This window comes from Limulus polyphemus, unplaced genomic scaffold, assembly GCF_000517525.1.
Source record: "Limulus polyphemus unplaced genomic scaffold, Limulus_polyphemus-2.1.2 Scaffold0, whole genome shotgun sequence".
Classification (NCBI taxonomy): domain Eukaryota; kingdom Metazoa; phylum Arthropoda; class Merostomata; order Xiphosura; family Limulidae; genus Limulus; species Limulus polyphemus.
The window spans coordinates 3,185,143-3,204,227 of record NW_013665610.1 but is presented as its reverse complement, the minus strand read 5'-3'; the positions used below and the strand labels follow the sequence as shown (position 1 = coordinate 3,204,227).

At 29.2% G+C, this 19,085-nt stretch overlaps 1 protein-coding gene across 1 annotated transcript in view; it reads left to right on the top strand.

Moving 5' to 3' along the window:
• LOC106467741 (integrin alpha-PS1-like) overlaps window positions 1-19,085 on the top strand; it is a 166,684-nt gene that overhangs the window by 133,487 nt on the left and 14,112 nt on the right. The window contains exons 14-23 of the mRNA XM_022384911.1: window positions 1,892-1,980; window positions 3,052-3,193; window positions 3,735-3,821; window positions 4,546-4,625; window positions 8,539-8,619; window positions 9,354-9,456; window positions 11,492-11,611; window positions 13,971-14,030; window positions 15,141-15,167; window positions 17,254-17,325. Of these exons, the coding sequence (XP_022240619.1) occupies window positions 1,892-1,980; window positions 3,052-3,193; window positions 3,735-3,821; window positions 4,546-4,625; window positions 8,539-8,619; window positions 9,354-9,456; window positions 11,492-11,611; window positions 13,971-14,030; window positions 15,141-15,167; window positions 17,254-17,325 (861 nt within the window). The remainder of the gene's footprint in view (window positions 1-1,891; window positions 1,981-3,051; window positions 3,194-3,734; window positions 3,822-4,545; window positions 4,626-8,538; window positions 8,620-9,353; window positions 9,457-11,491; window positions 11,612-13,970; window positions 14,031-15,140; window positions 15,168-17,253; window positions 17,326-19,085) is intronic.

Below are 19,085 nucleotides of genomic sequence, written 5' to 3'. Positions count from 1 at the left end.
GGTGGAATATAATTTGGATATTAAACATATTAAAGGTAAATATAATGTAATTGCTGATGCTCTTTCTAGAAACATGTAGAGTAGTAGTTACATATAAATATATGTATTTTCTTTATGTGTTTGGAGTGAATATGATATACATGTTGTATATGTATTGTGTAAAATGTTTTTCATTGAAGTAGAATAATGACGTATAAAGGTTCAAAGTTTATCATGTTACATTATGTGCACTTGAATGGCAATTTTTTTTGTTAGTAGAGGAGGTGTTACATGTATGGAAATTTTAGTGGCTCCCACCCCCTCGCTAAGTGATATGTATTAATAATGATTAAGATTTGTTTATATCACTGGGGTTGACCAATAATAATCAGTTATGAGGAATTATGCAAGGTGCATCGTGAGTTTTAGAATGTGCTGGTGTTTCTATGGATGCCTATAAATAGTGAGGTTGCATTGTACACAGGGATTTTTTTTTTAACTTTGTTCTTTTGGCAAGCTATAGTAATGCTGTATAAAGTATAATGAGACATCTGAAAAGCTACATTTGTGACAATTGTTAACTTTTTGACTGGCTAGTTAGTATTGGATGGTAATAAAGAATCTCATGATCTACGGAAGAAGATGAAAAGAACCAAGGACAAATTGGATTAACTGTAAAACAGAAAGGATCAGGGAAAGGAATCACTATAAAATTCAATCAGGGACTGGCACCTTTAAACCCCAGCAAAGGTTCAACACCCATGACACAAATGTAGTTAAGTAGATGAATTAAGGTTTTTTTTTATATAAATATTTTATTTGTACACTAGTGTATTGTAAAGTAAGTGTAATTTTCTTCTTTGTTATCCATTAAAGTTTATTCAAAAGTAACATAACTTTGTCTTTCATTTGTTGCCTGTGTCACTGCATCCGCTGCACAATTCCATACGTAACACCTGTCTCTCTTTTTGGAGTTCAAGCTCTCAGTTTGGTAACCAAAATTTAATTTATTTCTATAAATAATAATAATACTATTCAATCATATAATGTTAACTAATTTCTAATCAACATCATTTTAGTTGTTTGGCCAGTTTAGAGAAGTGACTGTAAAAAAAAATAAAAGGCATGGTTCCTCATCTTGTACACACATTATTTTGACTGCTTTCGAATTTTCATAAAGATTTTTTCATTGTGATTTTGTATATTTGTGTCCGATTCATTCTCAAACTCAGTCAAAGTTGGACACCTCAGAAGTACTTCATAATAAATATCTTATTTCACCTAAATATATTACATATCTATGTTTAAAGTGTTTTAGGTTACTAAAGAATTACTCGGATAATTTTCATCAAAATTAATTAGTTGTTGCTGCTACCTACATTTTATCATTTTTAATATAAACATCTTCAACTTAGCCAGCATTGACTTCAATCACCACTTGGTATTTTGTTGAAAGTTCCATTATACAGGTTGGTAAGATAGCAGAATATATTTGTAATGAGATTTCTGATGTATACATACATACGTATATACACGTGTGTGTGTGTGTGTCTTTATATGTGTTGTTTTAACACTTTTACTTTGCAGCATTCTTCTACAAAATTTTTAATCTTATTAAGAAAGTGAAATTATTCAAAATTGGAAGGATATAGTAAGATATATAAAACTTGACATATTGTCTCTATGCTATAGCTTTATTTATATAAAGATTCTTTTAGCATCATTTTGAATATTCAAATGATTATGTAGAGTATGTTTGGATGAGAAAAAATTATTTGTTGCAGTTGGTGAATAAACATACATAATACAGATGTTAAATCTGAAAATTATTAGTTTCAATAAAAGTATAAGATTATAACTGACAATGAAAGCTGTTTCTGTTGAATAACTCAGACTCATTTTTTTGTGTTAGGCTACTTTTCTGAAGGATTGTGGAGCAGATGAAATATGCCAGAGTAACCTTGACCTTGCAACTAAGTTTGAACTACCAAGGCCACCAGGGTAAATAATTTTCACACTAATAATATAATTATTAGCATTTCTATATAAATACATAGTGATATCTTTCTATATAGTATGGTACCATTATTATTATTATTAAAATTACTGTAAGTAGTTTTTAAGGGCAAGTGAAAATAAGTAAGTAATTTTGACAGCACTTTTTTATTCACAGCATGTGAGAAAAATGTTCGTTTGTGTACTTATACTGTTGCTTTGGAATTTGGTTTTTCAATAAAAGCCTTTTAGCAACTAAAGTTCTTTAATATCATGTTTATAAATAACTAAATTTTGAGTTATGTAATTCTTTCTGGACAAATAAAATCCTTAAGATATGTTCAAATCAGTTGCAATTTGTGTGTCATCTCTATCTTGTAGTTTTAAATTGCCTATTGTCTTCTCCATCTTGTAATTCAGTTGATCATGTTTCTTCAATCTTGTAATTTTCACCTGTACATGTTTACTCTTTCTTGTAATTTTCAGCTGTACATGTTTACTCTTTCTTATTCTTTTCTGTTGTCCACTGTCTTCTGAATCTTGTAATTTTTAGTTGCTCAGATTCTTCTCTATTTTGTAATTTTTAGTTGCTCAGTGTCTTCTCGAGGTATCTTTTAATCCTAAATTTCTAAGTGTGTCTCCTCCATCTTGTAATTTTAAGTTGCCCAGTTTCTACTCCATCTTGTAATTTTCACTTGCACAATGTTTCTTCCATATTGTAATTGTAAGTTGCCCAGTGTCTCCTACATCTTGTAATTTTTAGTTACCCAATGTCTCTTCCATTTTATAATATTCAGTTACCCAGTGTCTTCTCCATTTTATAATATTCAGTTACCCAGTGTCTCCTGCATCTTGTAATTTTCAGTTACCCAGGGTCTTCTTGAGGTATCTTGTAATTTTCAGTTGCTCAGTCCCTTCTCTGTCTTTAACAATTATTTTCAATTCAAAATTATCTTCTTAGTATGTTGCCATTTATTGGATTTTGAAAGTGACAATTCATGCAGTAGATGACCTAATTAGAAGTACAGCTTTAACTAAACTGATAAATAATTTGTTTTTTTAATAATTTATTCATAGTGCTAAATACCATCATAAGCTATACTTGGGAGAGCAGCTTCTAAACATCTCAGTAAAAGCTAAGAACAGGGGAGAACCAGCATATGATGCAGCTTTTTTTATTTCTCATCCAAGTAGCATAAGCTATGTGAATCATATCACGGTCAGTAGTAGTAGTGAGTTTATGTATATATTTGTTGTGTGTATTTTGAAACAATCTCATATGTCTGTGTAAAAGGGGATAAAATTAATTAGAACTTATTGAAGTATCTCCTTGTGTTGTGTTTAGAGACAAATTAAATCTGAAATTCAAAAAAAAGAAACTGGTTGTTTGGAAAAAAAAAGTAAACCTCACAAACTTAGGTGTGAGACCTGCTATTCTGTCAAACAAATAATGCAATGTTTGTTAAATTTCCATAAATTTCGAATAATTATTTTATATTGAATGACCTGATATTTTTGGAAATAGCTAAGTGACTCTTTTTTATTTAGATGTCGTAGTAGATATATGGTAGATATCAAATGGAAAATTTTCACATTTATAGATGCAAGTGTTTTAGAAGTAAATACGTTTTGAATTTAGCAAATTTTACCTATAAAGTAGTTGTACAGTGATTTATTGTCATGATTCAAATCTGATAGATATAAGTTTTTATAATTGTTATTTATATTATGAATTTGTGCTGAACACCTGATTTTTACAGATAGCGAATGAGTTAAACATCGAATGTAACCCAATTACAGAGACATTATTAAAATGCATTTTGGGCAACCCATTTATCTTGCCAGAAGTAAGTTCTTTTTATATATCAGTGAATATTTATTTAATACTTGCTTACCATTAAAAATTTAATTTGTAATATTAAAATTATGAAGAAAAAACAGTTTTTAAAACAACAAAAATATTTTAGTTCTGCATTTTGTTTTATTGAAGAAAGCTGTTTGACAATGTGTATTATAACTTTTAGTCTATATTTACACAAACACAAACATGTTCTTCTAAAAACTCAGTGTCAAAAAAGTATCTTGGAGCAATAAAGAATCATTATTACTCAAATGCAGAGGAATAATTTTATTCAAATATTTTTGAAAATGATATAAATCTTATTGATATTTATTATGAAGTACTGTAGACATAGTATCTGCAGAGTTGCACATACATAAAAGTGGCTGGAAAACTATAATTCCCAAGAAAGGTTGGGAAAAATGTTTTTGAGAGTGACAACTATGTATTTAATCCATGTATACTTCAAGAAGTTCAACTGGTCATTAAATGAATTTTATGTGTACTTATAAGTGCATGAAAAAATCTAGATCTGAATAATTTTGGACTTAGTTTGTTAAAAGAAATGTTTGAACCTTTATATATATATATAAACAAATTAGATATTTGTTAGCTTTTATAACATCAGGGTACAATTGTATCTTTTATACCTAAAAATAAATGAATATAAGCCCAAATAATATTGTGTAATTTGGATGCAATACCCTGAAAAAAATATATTAATTTTTCAGGTTGAAGTTCAAGTTAAATTTGATATTCGAAGGGTTGAAGATTATGAAAGCAGCTTGGAATTTGATTTTGAAGTAAACACGTAAGTCAACCAGTTACTTGATTTTCCTTATACAAAACTATTACTTATGAAAATTAACATTCATTAAGTTTCTATATCATTAATCAACAAAACGTATATGTGGTTGAATTTTAAATCATATTTCTATTGCAATATTCAGGTCTTTCTCTTTACTTATATTGCTTTTGGTTTGAAACTTCTTTACTAATAAATAATTTTACTATGACCACAAACTCTCTAGTTCACAGTTATTGTTGAATCTATGCACTTTAGGCTCTTTTTCTATCTGTGTCCAAGGTATCGTGAAACAAAGCTGTTTCACAAGTTTTTAGACAATTTGTCAAAATTGTAACTTTATATTGTGGAATATATTAGTTTCTTCATGTAGTTCATTTATCGAAACTTCACCAATTTCTAGACATACACTTTACTGCATCATATATTAATTTCAAACTGGCTTATTTAATTAGCTTCTTGTTTGTGGGACATAAAACCTTTTTGATGAAACTTTTTCTAATTTATTTTGTGATGAAAAATTTAAATGTAATGTAAAACTGAAAAGCAAAAGTAACATTGGAGATGGCACTATACTGTATTTGTAGGTCTTTCAGAACAGCATTTCATTTTACGTTGTCATGGAAGTGTGTGTGTGATGCATTAAGTCTCATTCATCCATGACCACCAAAAGTGTCAAAATATCCTTGATAAATATGACTTTAAAAAAACAAACAAACTGAAATCATATTTCACGTAGCATATTTGTCACATTTGAGTTGTCTTTAAAATTAAGGTACTTTATCTTGTCATTTCTACTTTTTATCTGGTATACACTGGGTGAAACTGGTTACTTGACCATGACAACACCACAGTCAAGTATTGTTTTTTGCCATATTTAACTATAACCTTTATTGAAAGACCTTCTTGTAGATCATATTTTGTTGGCTAGTGAGACTCCAAGCATAACTACTCATTATTTCTTTCATTACTGTTCAAGTAATTCTAATCATGAAACGTACCAATGTATGAACACTTTTATAAACCCCTCATCACAAAGTATATCTGTGTATTTAACATATTTTAGATCTGTCACTAACAGAAATTAACACCTTGAGAAATTTATCAAATCCATTTCATTGTCATTTACATAATTTGTCCACTCTGTCAGAAGTTAAATATCAACTGGGAATGCTTCTCTGTCCAAAAATAATCAGTTCAAGCTTTATTTCCAAGTATTCTGTCTCATCTGAATTTTCAAACTTAACCATTTCTGCTAGTCTTCAAGCATCTACAGTAGTGTTTTTTAAGTATTTCATTCATGATTGCTTTTATGTGTAACACAAAACAAAATTGCTTTTCAAAAAGTACGATCAGTTTCTTTAAATGTTCTACATGCTGTTCAAATTCTGTTTTTTCAATGAAAAAATCACTATATGTATATATAACAAAACCTCTTTAATGCAAAGTAATTTTTTTGGTAAACCTAACAGTGGTCAGACCTGTGATATCAAGGACATCACTAATGTCATAAAAGATGAAATAAACTGCATCAAAGAAATTTATTTAATGTACTTCTGAATGTTTGTGATTTAATAGTTATCTTTTAGTACCTTCTCTTTTTTCTTTAATAAAAATTGCTATCCTAAAGTTGCTCCATTGTTTACCTTTCACATTATAGCAGCTTCAAATGTACATTTCATTATTCATTTTACTTTGTGCATTATTTGTAAAAACAATGGCATTTTTGAAAGTACTGGTTTTAATTCAGTGTAGATCTTATAAGCTTGCTCATTCCATGTGTTATGTGAAGTTCAGAAAAGTGAAGCAAATACTGAGGATTTAAATACACACAAATTATTTTAGTGTTATATCTATTATTGTTTTTAAATAACAATAATGTCTCTTCAAAAATTAAAAGTTTTTAGTAAAAGATAAAAAAGCTGATTACTGACATATAATGTGTTGACTTTTAAAGGCTGAGATAAGCAAATTTTTTACGTGTCATGTTAGGTGTGAATAAAAATAATTTTTTGTCGTCTACTCCACAAAAGGTGCTTTCATTGGTTTTTGATGTTGCAAATTTATTTAGAGTCATAAAATGTATTTTAATTGCTCTTGATATGTTCTAAGTTAGGTAAAACACACACTTAGCTATTTTTAAATTTTGTTAAGATCTGAAACAAGAAAAATGAACTTGTTATATTCCCAACAAAAAAACCTTGACAGAAAAAAATATTAATATTAGCAAATATTACTCAAGCTGAGTTTAATTATTGTAGTGAGCACTGTCTCACATTGGTCATAAATACATTTATGGTGAATTACTGTCACTAATGTAAAGTGTGTGATTTGATTTTAAAAAATATTTTCAAACCTCTAACCAAACGTTAACTATTTTTTACTCAAAATGTGAACTTCTTTTGTTGTGTTATTGAAAAATGCTGCATTAGATCATCTTGGTCAAAATTAGCTTTATTAAACAATAGGATATTAACAATTGTTCTATGGAAGAGCCGTGTTTTTTAATTTTTTAAAACATGATTAAGTATTAGGTCTGTTTACTGTAATATATTATTAACACTGGTACTTTACTATATGGTATTAACACTAGTACTGTAAAATATGTTATTAACACTGATACTGTACAATATGTTATTAACACTTGTACTGTACAATATGTTATTAACACTGCCACTTTACAATGTGTTACTAACACTGGTACTGTACAGTATGTTATTAACACTGCCACTTTACAGTATGTTATTAACGCTGACACTGTACAATATGGAATTAACTGGTACTGTACAATATGTTATTAACACTGGCACTGTACAATATGGTATTAACACTGGCACTGTACGATGTTATTGATACTGGCACTGTACAATATGGTATTAACACTGGCACTGTACAATGTTATTGATACTGGCACTGTACAATATGGTATTAACACTGGCACTGTACAGTGTTATTGATACTGGCACTGTACAGTATGGTATTAACACTGGTTACTTCTAACTTTTAAAAAGGTGATTCAGTAATAGTTTTGTGTACCATAATGTGGTGCTAATACTGATTATGGTAAAGTAAGTTATTTGTAATGATTCTGTTTGATTTATGAGGCACTGTTAATAATTAATATGTTTATGTTTTACTGATAGTATGTGCATGTTATTTAAAGGTACAGAATTAGAATCTTATTCAAGCAGTTGTAAGTTTTAAGATACTCTATATGACTTTTAAATGTTATGCTGTTTTTGATTGGTCTAGCTGTGTAACTATTCAGTACTATGTATTATCTTAAACTTTTATATTATGTAAGAGTTGAAATTTCATATTTCTGAACTGTGGTCTGCTAGATTGTATGAGCATGGGTTAAGACAAAAAGTTTTTTGATTTGTAAACTAATTAATTGAGTATCTTGTTTCATGTCTTTCAAATTATTTTGGTTTTTAAAGTTGTGTGGTTTTGGGGGTTTGTTATTGTCTTAGTGTGAATATCTTTCATGGCCCATGAAAAATCAAAATTTTTAAGTATTTGTAATTGTGTAATTTGTAACACAATATTCTTCTTTGTTGAATAGATATGTGCTTGTTTTATTACTAATTCAATAACTTTGTTTTGCCTATCAAACATTTTTTCTTCTCTTTAAACACTGTCATAGCTGAAACCTTGATTATTGAATTGGGAAACTGTGTTAAGCCTACATTCAAGACAACTAGTCAAAAAGTATTGGTTATATGTTTACATCAACTATATTTCAGTTTAATTATTTTGTAATCATAAGTAATGGAAATGTATGTGTATACTGTGATGAAAAAATAACCAAATGAAAATGTTTATAATAATGCTTAGAAAAAGTTCTAGCTTTATTAATAGAAAAACTTATTTGTATTAATATTATTGTAATCCTTTTTTTGATATTTATATATTACAGTACGAGTTTGAACTTAGGAAAGCAAACAATGTTTAATACTGTGCTTGATATTGTACGGGTTGCCGAACTGAAGTTGCGTGGGTAAGATTAAGCTAATATTTTAAATTTTCATATTGTTCAGTGGATTTGTTATGCTGTATGATCTTTGATATTTTGCATTTTGTTATAGATTTTATCAGAAAATCTCTTATCTAAACAAGAGTATTTGCATAAAAGCATGTGCTTTAGAAAATATTAAAATGAGTAAAAAAAAGCAAATTGAAATGAACTCTTTGAAGAGAAAATATCATAAATTTACTGCTGCTTTCCAAATAATGTATTTTTTATGGAAGATGAAAAGCTTTACTTTGATGTATTTTATATTTAAAATTTGTTTATATTTAAGTGCAAAATTGCACCATGAGCTATTGATGCTGTGACCATCAGGTTTATTGAACTCAGATTTTTCATGTTATAAACTCTCAAGCTTACAGACGAACCTTTGGGGTCTAACATAGAGTTACTGACTTGGCTTGCAGCTGTGTGTCTTATGAGGAAGCTATGTAGTGTATATTATTATAAATATCTAAGGTATTATAGTGTGCAAATACTACACATTTTACTCTCTCTTAGTATATATTTATTATTTCCAAAATTCACAATTTTCTCTAAGTTCTGATTCTGGAATTTTTAATAACTCTGTTAGAGGTCACATTATCAATTCAACCTGAAGTGTTACTCTTGGGGGCTTGACCAATCAAGGAACTTATCTACTGTTTTGTTGGATATTTACATTATATAATATAGCTAAAATTTGTCTGGTTATAAAATTTTAGAATTGCTCAACCAGAACAAGTATTATATGGTGGTGAAATTAAAGGAGAGACCGCAATGAAGTCTGAAGATGATATTGGTAGCCCCGTCTTTCACACCTATGAGGCATGTATTATCATGTGAATTTGTTTGTTTAATCTAGCGGTTGGAAATTCTGACAGTTATTGAAATTTTTCAAGATGAGTACATAATAATGATATTTGCAGGAAAAATGTCACAATTGTTTTGTTTTTTAATGACGGTACATTCTGTTGGATTTATTCATAGAACACAGTATCTATGCCAAATAATCATAATGATAGTACTTTTGGTTTGTGGTAACCAGTTCTCTTAATATTTGAGTACAAGGGGTATAAGCTAGAAAAATTATCTTTGACAGACAATCAAACACTATGTTATTTAACTAACACTAGTTAATAGCTTTATGACAAGCTTTTGTGAATGAAGCAGAAAAATTCATCTTTAATTATGACATATAGAAACAATCTATTCTTTTAATGTATCATTAGATAATTTAATACCTGAAAAACCTATTGTGAGATCAATTTGGATGAAATAAGTATGCTGTTATAATACTTTAAGTGTGTGTTTGTGTGTGGTTATCCCCCTATCAGCCATATTTTTTTTTCTTAATACACATAAGAGCTCGGTAAAATAGTATTATTTGATCATAAAAAACTAACTTGTTCCTAATTACAAATATTATATGAATTCTGTTTTATCGTAATTAACTGTAAGGAGTTATATTGTAAAAATGAATTATCACAAGATAAACTGGTGCCCAATGTGAGGTATTGTTTGTGATAATGGAGAATATGGTACTTTGAGTTAGGTGTTAAAAAGTGCCTTACAAGCAGTTACTAGTGGGCTTGACCTTTTAGCTTAGTAAATCACTCACCTGGTGTTTACTGGTCTCATCAAGTTATATTGGGTAAAAGTTAGTTTCCACAGCAACAGTTAAACATTGGATTCAGTGATTCTGTTGTGTTTAATGAGAGAGAGCTCTGTGAGTCATGTAAGAGTTATAAATTTAAGGGGTCTATTACAGATTGGGGCTAGAGAGTATACTGAGAAATTGGTTGCTGTAGCTCTGAGAAGACAGAATATTATGAATTTTCTGTAAAAGAGGGTTCTGTGAATTTGATGAAGAAGACTATGGATCCAGTGATAGAAAAGTTTGTGGAATTTCAGATGACGATGGTCTACTAAGAGAGAATGTCTTGTGTAAAATAGAGGGTTTGTGGGATTTGGGAGTAATATCCATAAGTTCAAGACTGAAAAGCTGAATTTAGTTATGTTTTCATGAACAACATTTTTATTATACTCATATTACTGAAATTCTTGAGTTACCTTTGACTTTTATTGTTAAAAGTCAGTTCTGCTTTAGTTTTTGTGGAAACAAGTTTGTAATGCTGTAGAGTCAAAGAACCTGAACTGAAAATATCTATTGTGCCTTACCCTAGACAGCTGCTGTCATGGACTAACATTTTGTGTTAGTTGAACTCATTAATTTTTCCAATGAAAAAATACATAGCTTAGTGTTTGTTTTTACCACCTCAGTTCTAGCTATTTGTTAAGTATTGTAATTATAGCTTTATTAAATACAGAATGATTTTTTAGTTAATATCCTATACATATCTTGGAGATAAAATAGAAACAGTATATTTGAGTCTTATTACTACAACTGATTTAATTTGTTTCGATAAATTTTGTTGAGATGTCGTACCATGGTTCTGTGTACCATGTTGAAAGTGTGGTACATGTTTTACATGTTAACAACTTACTGTTTAATAATTACACAACTAACAAAAAGTTCAGGTTCTTTGTGCTCAAATCTGAAAATATCAAAGGTTTATAATGTTTTAAGATGGTGAAACATGGTCAGTGTTTCAGCTACATTTTTTAAACCCCTTGGATGTTGTTTGTGATGAGTGAGATTCCTTCAGAAAGCTTTCTATCATGTTTTATTTTTTATGCTTAGAATTGCTTTGGATAGAGAGAGAAGAGTTAAAGCTACACCTTTTAATAATAATTAATTATTTTAAAGATTTTTGGCATATTAGCATACATGTGACTTTTGTGATTTACATAGTAATACATATTTCTTATGTTTGTATTCAAATGCTATTTACTCTGTTAGGTAATCAATGATGGACCATTTAGGGCCAAAAGGATTGAAGTTGTAATATCTTGGCCTTTTGAAATAGAGAATAACAAAACACATGGAAAGTGGGTGCTTTATTTGATGGATATACCAAAGGTAAGATCATTGTCTACTTTTGTACTTACTCTTTGATAGTTACATATTGGCTTGTATTCCTTTTTTTCCTAAGGGATCATTCAGGTAATAAATTCAGAATTTTGAATGTTGTTAAATTATTGCCTAGTTTTTATTTAATTAAGAGTGAGCATAACAAATGGCTAAATTAGATGTGCAAAAGGAAAAAAAAATGCTCAGTATGTTTGGACAAATGACCTTCATCGTGATGTAGGATAGCTTTATTGGTGAAATATCTGACGTTTTTTTTAGAAATTGTGATTACACTGACTTCAATGATGTTAAAGCCAAATACTTCCTAATAACACTAAACAAATAGTTATATTCATTTTAACTTACATTTGTTTTTCTTCACAAATCACTAAATATCAGGAATAACAAACACAAGCAGGCACCAACTTTTTTGAAAACTAGAATTAGCTGTATTGACTTGCTCATTCTGGGTTAAATAATATATAATTAGCTACTTTTCAAATAGCTAGAGAAATAAGCATTTGACATCAATTAACAAGATCTTATGTATTATTTAGGTGTTTTTCTTGAAAGTTTTCCTTCATTGAATTTGTATAAAGCAAACTTTTAAAAAATTGAAACATTCATTTAACTCGAATCATCATCCAGAACATTTTTGATTTGTAGCTTTAGCTTTAAAGCAGAAAGTGTTTTCTCAGTTCTATGTTGGAACTCATGGGCAAGTATGTGTATATAATTATATATTCATACATACATATATATACTAGACCACCCGTGACCCGTTGGGTCACCCACTATTCAGAGGTTATGAAGAATTCAAGCTAATTTCAATGTTGCACCGAAATGAAGGTTTATTTAGAGATAATTTAATCAAATATTTCAATCCATTCGTGTTATTCATAATTCAAGAAAAGATATTTGATTGTTGATCGGGAGTAAAAGGAAAGACCATTTCATTTTTCAAAAAAGTGAAGTCAGAGTTTTCAGGTATTTTAATGAACAAACCTTATTCACAGTTGATTCAAAATGCCTGAAAATAAAAAATAACAGATAATAGTAATGTTATTCATGGTTCAGTATAACGTAATTGCTATCAAAAAACCAAAAAAAGCTATTTCAGAAAAACTTTTCATACTTACATGCTCAAATTACTGCAAGAAACAGCAAAACTTGATAACTGATACACCATGAAATTCACCAAATGAAAAATCTTTGTCACTGTCTCACAGTGAATGATTTTTTGACTGAGAAAATGTTCTCATTTTCTTACCTACCATAACCAAGGCACATTATTAAGAAATTCTTCAAGATCTTGTTTTTGTCATCTTACACCTTTTAATGAAGATGGGAACATTGACAGGGAAATAGATTTGAATAAAAAAGTTTCATAAAGAGCGCAAATGGTAGTGTGATGTAAAATTACTTATGGTAGAAATTTTCATAAAAGTGACCCGAAAAATGGCACTAACTCGGTAACCCGTGGCCCGATTTTAATGGAACTTGTTTTATTCTGTTTCTATTATCATTTCAGGGGGTACCGTATTCTTACAAATATGGTGCTGTTTTTGCTGTATTTAATAACAGACAAGCAAACAAACAAACAATTTCAGAGTTTTAGTAGTATATAGATAGATAGATGTATATATGCAATACTTTCGTAAGTCAGCACAACACCTAAATGCTACATTCAATGGCATGTTTGTTTCTAATTAATGCTTCACAAAGCAAAACAGCTTATGAAAATTACATTAAAGTGTCAAATTCATTTACAATGATCAACACAGTTGGCAAAAGTATTTTAATGTAACTATGGTTTACATATCACACACTGTACGTTACATTAGCTTGTATGTTGTTTAATAATAAACATCTTAAAGTTGTTGCACTTATGTTGCCATCTTTTGACGAAATAGGAAAATAGATTTGAATGGAGAAGTTTCGTAAAGAGTGCAAACGGTAGTGTGATGTAAAATTACTCATGCTTGAAATTTTCATAAAAGTGACCAAAAAACAGTGCTAACTCGGTAATTCATGGCCTGATTTTAACGAAACTTGTTCTATTCTGTTTCTATACTCATTTCTTATATTCTATTCATATTTCTATTCTCATGTTGTGTGCCATTTTTGCTGTATTTAATTACAGACAAACAAACAAACAATCTCAGAGTTTTAGTAGTATATAGATATAATAAATAAATGCTAAGAGAAGTGTTTCATTAATAACTTGATGTCAATGAACTTTTACTCATTATTAATCATGTTTGAAGAATCCCTGTCCTCTAATTTTTTATTAAGTCTACATTCTGATTTTAAAATTGTGGCTGTATCTGTTGCTCTACAGATGAAAATATTTCACTATTTCAAACAGGTTGAAATTAATGGGGAATGTGTGGTGGAAAAAGGCCAAGTGAATCCTTTGAATATTAAGGTAACACTACATTTCTGTTTGTCATCATTATAGCTTATATATAAATAAGTCATATTTTCAGAATGTTGTTTCAAAGTGCTTTAATAAATAAATTGTAAACTGACATCATAGGAACAACCTGAATACTTGTTTGTTTGTATTTGTCTTTTAATTATAACATTAGATTTATAAACTGTGGTAATTTCTGATGGAGTGTGTTGATCATTGTCTCTTTAAAAAAGTGCAAAACTAAGATATTTATTTCTTCTGATTAAGAAGTTAGCACACAGGATCACATACAAAAGTCGTAATGGTTTTTCAAATGAGACCCATATTTATCTCTTCACCATAACTCACTTGTAAAGATGATGTCACCAACAAAATTTTCAAACTATATATTAAACAGTCAGAGTCCCTTAATTTAATATTTTGTAACCAAAGCTTAAGTATATTCTAAGTTATTAGTCTTTTACTTGGAGGGAATTTAAAAATACAAAACTCTTTGGTTATCATATTTTTTTCATGTGATAGGATAAGATATAAATTGTTTATGGCTAAAAAAATAAGTTGAATAGATTTATCTTCTCTATAATATTTTGTGTGTATAGAAATTAAGTAAGATAAATTGGTATGGGTTTTTTAAGCATTGATGTTGTTTACATGATATTACTTTTTTCTTGATTTCAGATTTTTTCTTGTATAATTGTTTTTAACTTTTTTTTATATGTAGCTTGTTTTAGTTTGAGTACAATTTTAACAGATTTTGTTTAAAATATTTAATTTGCATATTTGTATCAGTTGTTTGTAAATAAAGACTGTTGGGATAAAATATTTTGCCAAAAAAAGTCATAAGATGCTGTCATATGTAAAAGATGACAAAACAGCAAATGCTTACAGTAATAAGAGTTCTGTTTCATTTGTTTAGTCATCATCTGGTTTGTGTTTGATTGAAATATACTGAAGTACCTATAGATAGACATCATGTGGTATCTATGATGTTAAAAAAAGCTAATGAAAAACTATCATGATATTTTTAACAGTTCTATTGACTTATTACAGTGCCTTAAGATTTTAAAATGTTGTAATTTAAAAACATTTTGAGCATTTCGTTGTATCATTTATGTTTCACAGGAATTGCCAGAATTCAAGTTATCAATTGTAAGTGTACATGAAACAAGCTTAAAGTTACTATCTCTAATTTCTGTCTTTTTGTTTAATGTATGATTGCATGAAAATAATATGAAGTTAAATGTTTGTCTTATAGCAAGAACTTTCTGTTAATTAGTATTTTATGAAATACTTTCTACAGAGTTTGTTGCTGTGTTGTTGTATGTCAGTGTTTTATATATATTGATACTTGCTTGTTATAACAGTGATTCTGATATGTTGCATGTTTGTGCAAACTTCTTTCATTGCTTAACTATGTTTTATGACATTTATTTCCTGAATTTTCAATTGGGTTTATCTGTAATAAAATGCCTAAACAATTATAGGAAATGTTAATTTATATTCTTATAACTATGTTACATGTAAAACAAAATCAGTAAAAAATAAACATCATTCACTCCTCTCAGTTCATTGTTAGGCAGATTCAAACTTGGCTTATTTATTTTCTTGTGTTGGCCAGGTTAAGGAGATTTTTAGATTTAAGCAAATTTGAATTTATATTGTTTTAAACTTGGATGAGTAGATAAAACAAATTCAAATGTGGCTAGTAATCTTCTGAAATTTCAAATACCTTGCACTCTAAAAATACAGAAAGGTTAGCAAAGGCTATAGTTATTAGTGTATGCTAATTAGACATAATGTCAGACTTCTGCTTAAAATTGAATGATAAAGCTTCAGATAAAGGCATTTCATGGTATACAAAAACAACAGATTAGGGTTTTAAAAAAGGTAAAGACCGTTTAATGCCTTATCTTGTAAAACATAAGAGCAAGGCTTTTCTGACATTTACTAGAATGAATGTTCATGTTGGTATTTCAGACAATGTCTACAAATAATGTATATATATATTTATTGTACATGTTAAAAACTATCACTTGTAATATAGCTTGATATCTACTTGGTAGACTGCTATTCCACCTTCTAATTTGTGTCACAATCCTGGTATAAAGAGAATAGCTTTGCATGAATTTCATCATACTCAAAGGATGTCTTAGATACTTATCAAAACCTTCCATATTGGCATCCAAACATGCAATGATACAGTTGGATGGATACTTGGACAAGGCAGACTATAATTTACAACTCTAGCAGTTGAATCTGTAAGCTGTTGATTGTGGTATGCTGTAGTTAAATGTTCGACAACTGAATTAGATATTCACAACTACAAATGGATGATGGTTAGAAACAGAGTTTGCAGAGCTGTCCAGTATTAACATCTACATTAGTGCCAAAAATACATTCAGTTGACCAATAACATGTGGAGCGATATTCTTTTTATGGATGAATAATTCTTCTTCCTACAGCCAGGTAATAGACGCATGATTATTTAAGGAGAATTTGGAATAGGATCACAATGTGTGGCAGTGGTAGAAGTATAGTATAGGCAGGAATAAGCATTGGTAGATGTACCAACTTCTACATCCTGCAGAGGGGTACTATTATAGGAATCATATCCTACAACCTTTTGTACTGTTGAAAGCTGGTATTATTGGCCATTATCTCAGCATAATGGATGATTATGTGTACATTCACTGTGCTAAACTGGTTGACTAAAAAGTTCAGACTGCACACTTACTGGACTTCAGTGGCATTGAACATCTTTAGGATGCTCTTTGGAGACATGTCATGACCCTTAAAGTGATTCCAGGTAGTAAGGCTATCCAGAAAACAGTTTTATTGCAGGACTGGTTGATAGTACCTCAGAAATTTGTTAGCACTTTTAATTGTATTACAGCTTATCACTACTATTCATTTTGTAAATAAATGTTTCTTAGGGCAATTTATTTGATTAAAGCTGTTTCAGAACAAACTGCTAAATAAAAATCAGGGAGGAAAAGTGATATTTCCATTTATATATAAAATTTGGTATATGTGTACCAATGAAAAAACATGGTTTTAATGGTTGAAATTATCTGTATAAAAATACTATAACAACATAATGATCCATAGTTTTCTATTCCCTCTTCTTCCAACTATCTGCACAGAAACAAATTGAATATAGTGTTTTGGAAAAGTCTATGGATGATTAACATATGTTAATTGATTTAGCTTTGTAATTTTGTTTTATTTTTCATAGGGCATTTCTCTTCATACAATGTCTACTGATATTCCTGTTTTAATCATTATGATTTTGTCCATTTTGCAGCAAGTAATGTAATTATTAAATGGGATTTTAGCTTGAGGTAAAATTTATTTAAATATTGAATCTAACAAATAAGTTATTGAACTAGCATAAAGGTTTTGTATTGATGAATCATGGAACAAAAGTAGACTGAGCATTATGTGTGATGTTTAATAAACTTGTTGGAAATGCCTGTAATTATCTTCAAAGACTTAAAAGTAGTCAGATTGTTAGTGGTATTCTCACTATATTTTTTGAAATTCATGAAACATCAAAATGCAGTGCACATTTTACTTTCTTGTTTGTTGGTATGCATGTATGAATATAGATACATACATGTATATGTGTGTGTGTATATACATGTATGTGATTCATGTTGAATATACTACTGTATTTGTCATATCCAAGCCAGTCTTATTAACCTTTGAATTGGTTGAAACTTCTTATTTGGTACTAGATATAACAAATAGAATGTAGATGAAATATTGTTATACATTATTTTTTGTTTTTGGAATACAGCTACTTTTCAGCAGTGAATACAGCTAAAGTTTGAAAAATTAATATATATTTATATACACATACATAGTATGCATATATTTAAAGACATGAACAGCTTTCACACCAGAATAAAATAAACATAAGAAAAATGACAGTCGCAATGAAAATGCAGAGATGAGTACATCATATTTATTTTTAAATATCAATGAAATAGAAAGCCCAACTGCTTTCTTGTTTTACCCATAATATATATGTAATAGGCACACCTACAGAAACAGTTAAACATGATAATATCACTATCAAAATACCATTTAAGTATGTACTCATGATAAACAGGTCAGTATCTAGATATGGTCTTTGCAATCTGTTATTTATCTCTAATGTGTTACAAGTTCCTCTCACTTTGAATTTGTAAATTATGGATGAACTTTGAAAATGGTATTTGATTTTATTGCATTTTTTCAAAGCATGCATTAGGATTAATTTTGCATGCATTTCAAAAGTAAAGTATTTTAAAACATTGATCACAACTAAAAATATGAGTTGTATTATTACACTGCTTTCTCTAGTTTCAAGTAAACAGTGTTATGTAAAATTAGATTGTGTCATGTAAGCTTACAATAATTACATATACATTTATTTGTACTTGTAACTGCCTATTTATAAATACACCAGGGGATTCATTGCAAAGAGGAATTTCAACCAACAAATTTCACTGATCAATATAGTGTTCTGTGATGATTGTCTGTTCTTTATAGAATTATGATAAAATTCTGGAAATTCCATTGATGTCTTGGTATTAAGGTACACTGATATCCAACCTGTCACCAAACACACCATTTTAAACTTGTGGACAGTACAATGTAATTGTCAATTCCACTATTTACTGGTAATGTCTAGCCCAAGAGTTGGGAGTGGTGGCTCTAGTCTGTCACTTCAAAATTAGAGACAGTGCAGATAGCCATTGAATAGCATTGCATGAAATTCAATCAAGAAACACTAATAACTGACAGATTGTTAAATGAGTATTCACAATACAGCAGATTCTGGAAATGTTATGCAGAGTGATACTTAAATGCAGACAGCAAAGGAAACACAAATACACAAGTGAGTAAATAAACAAAATCTTCACAAACAATGTTGGTTATCAATAGGCAAGGTTCTGTTTTGTTAGACTGACTTTAGCTAGCTGCTGGATAAAGAGTAGGTTTGCCAAAAAATGTCCACTCAAGGACCAAGGAAATAATAATTATGTCCACACAAAGCAAGAATAAAAGAAAGAATAAGAT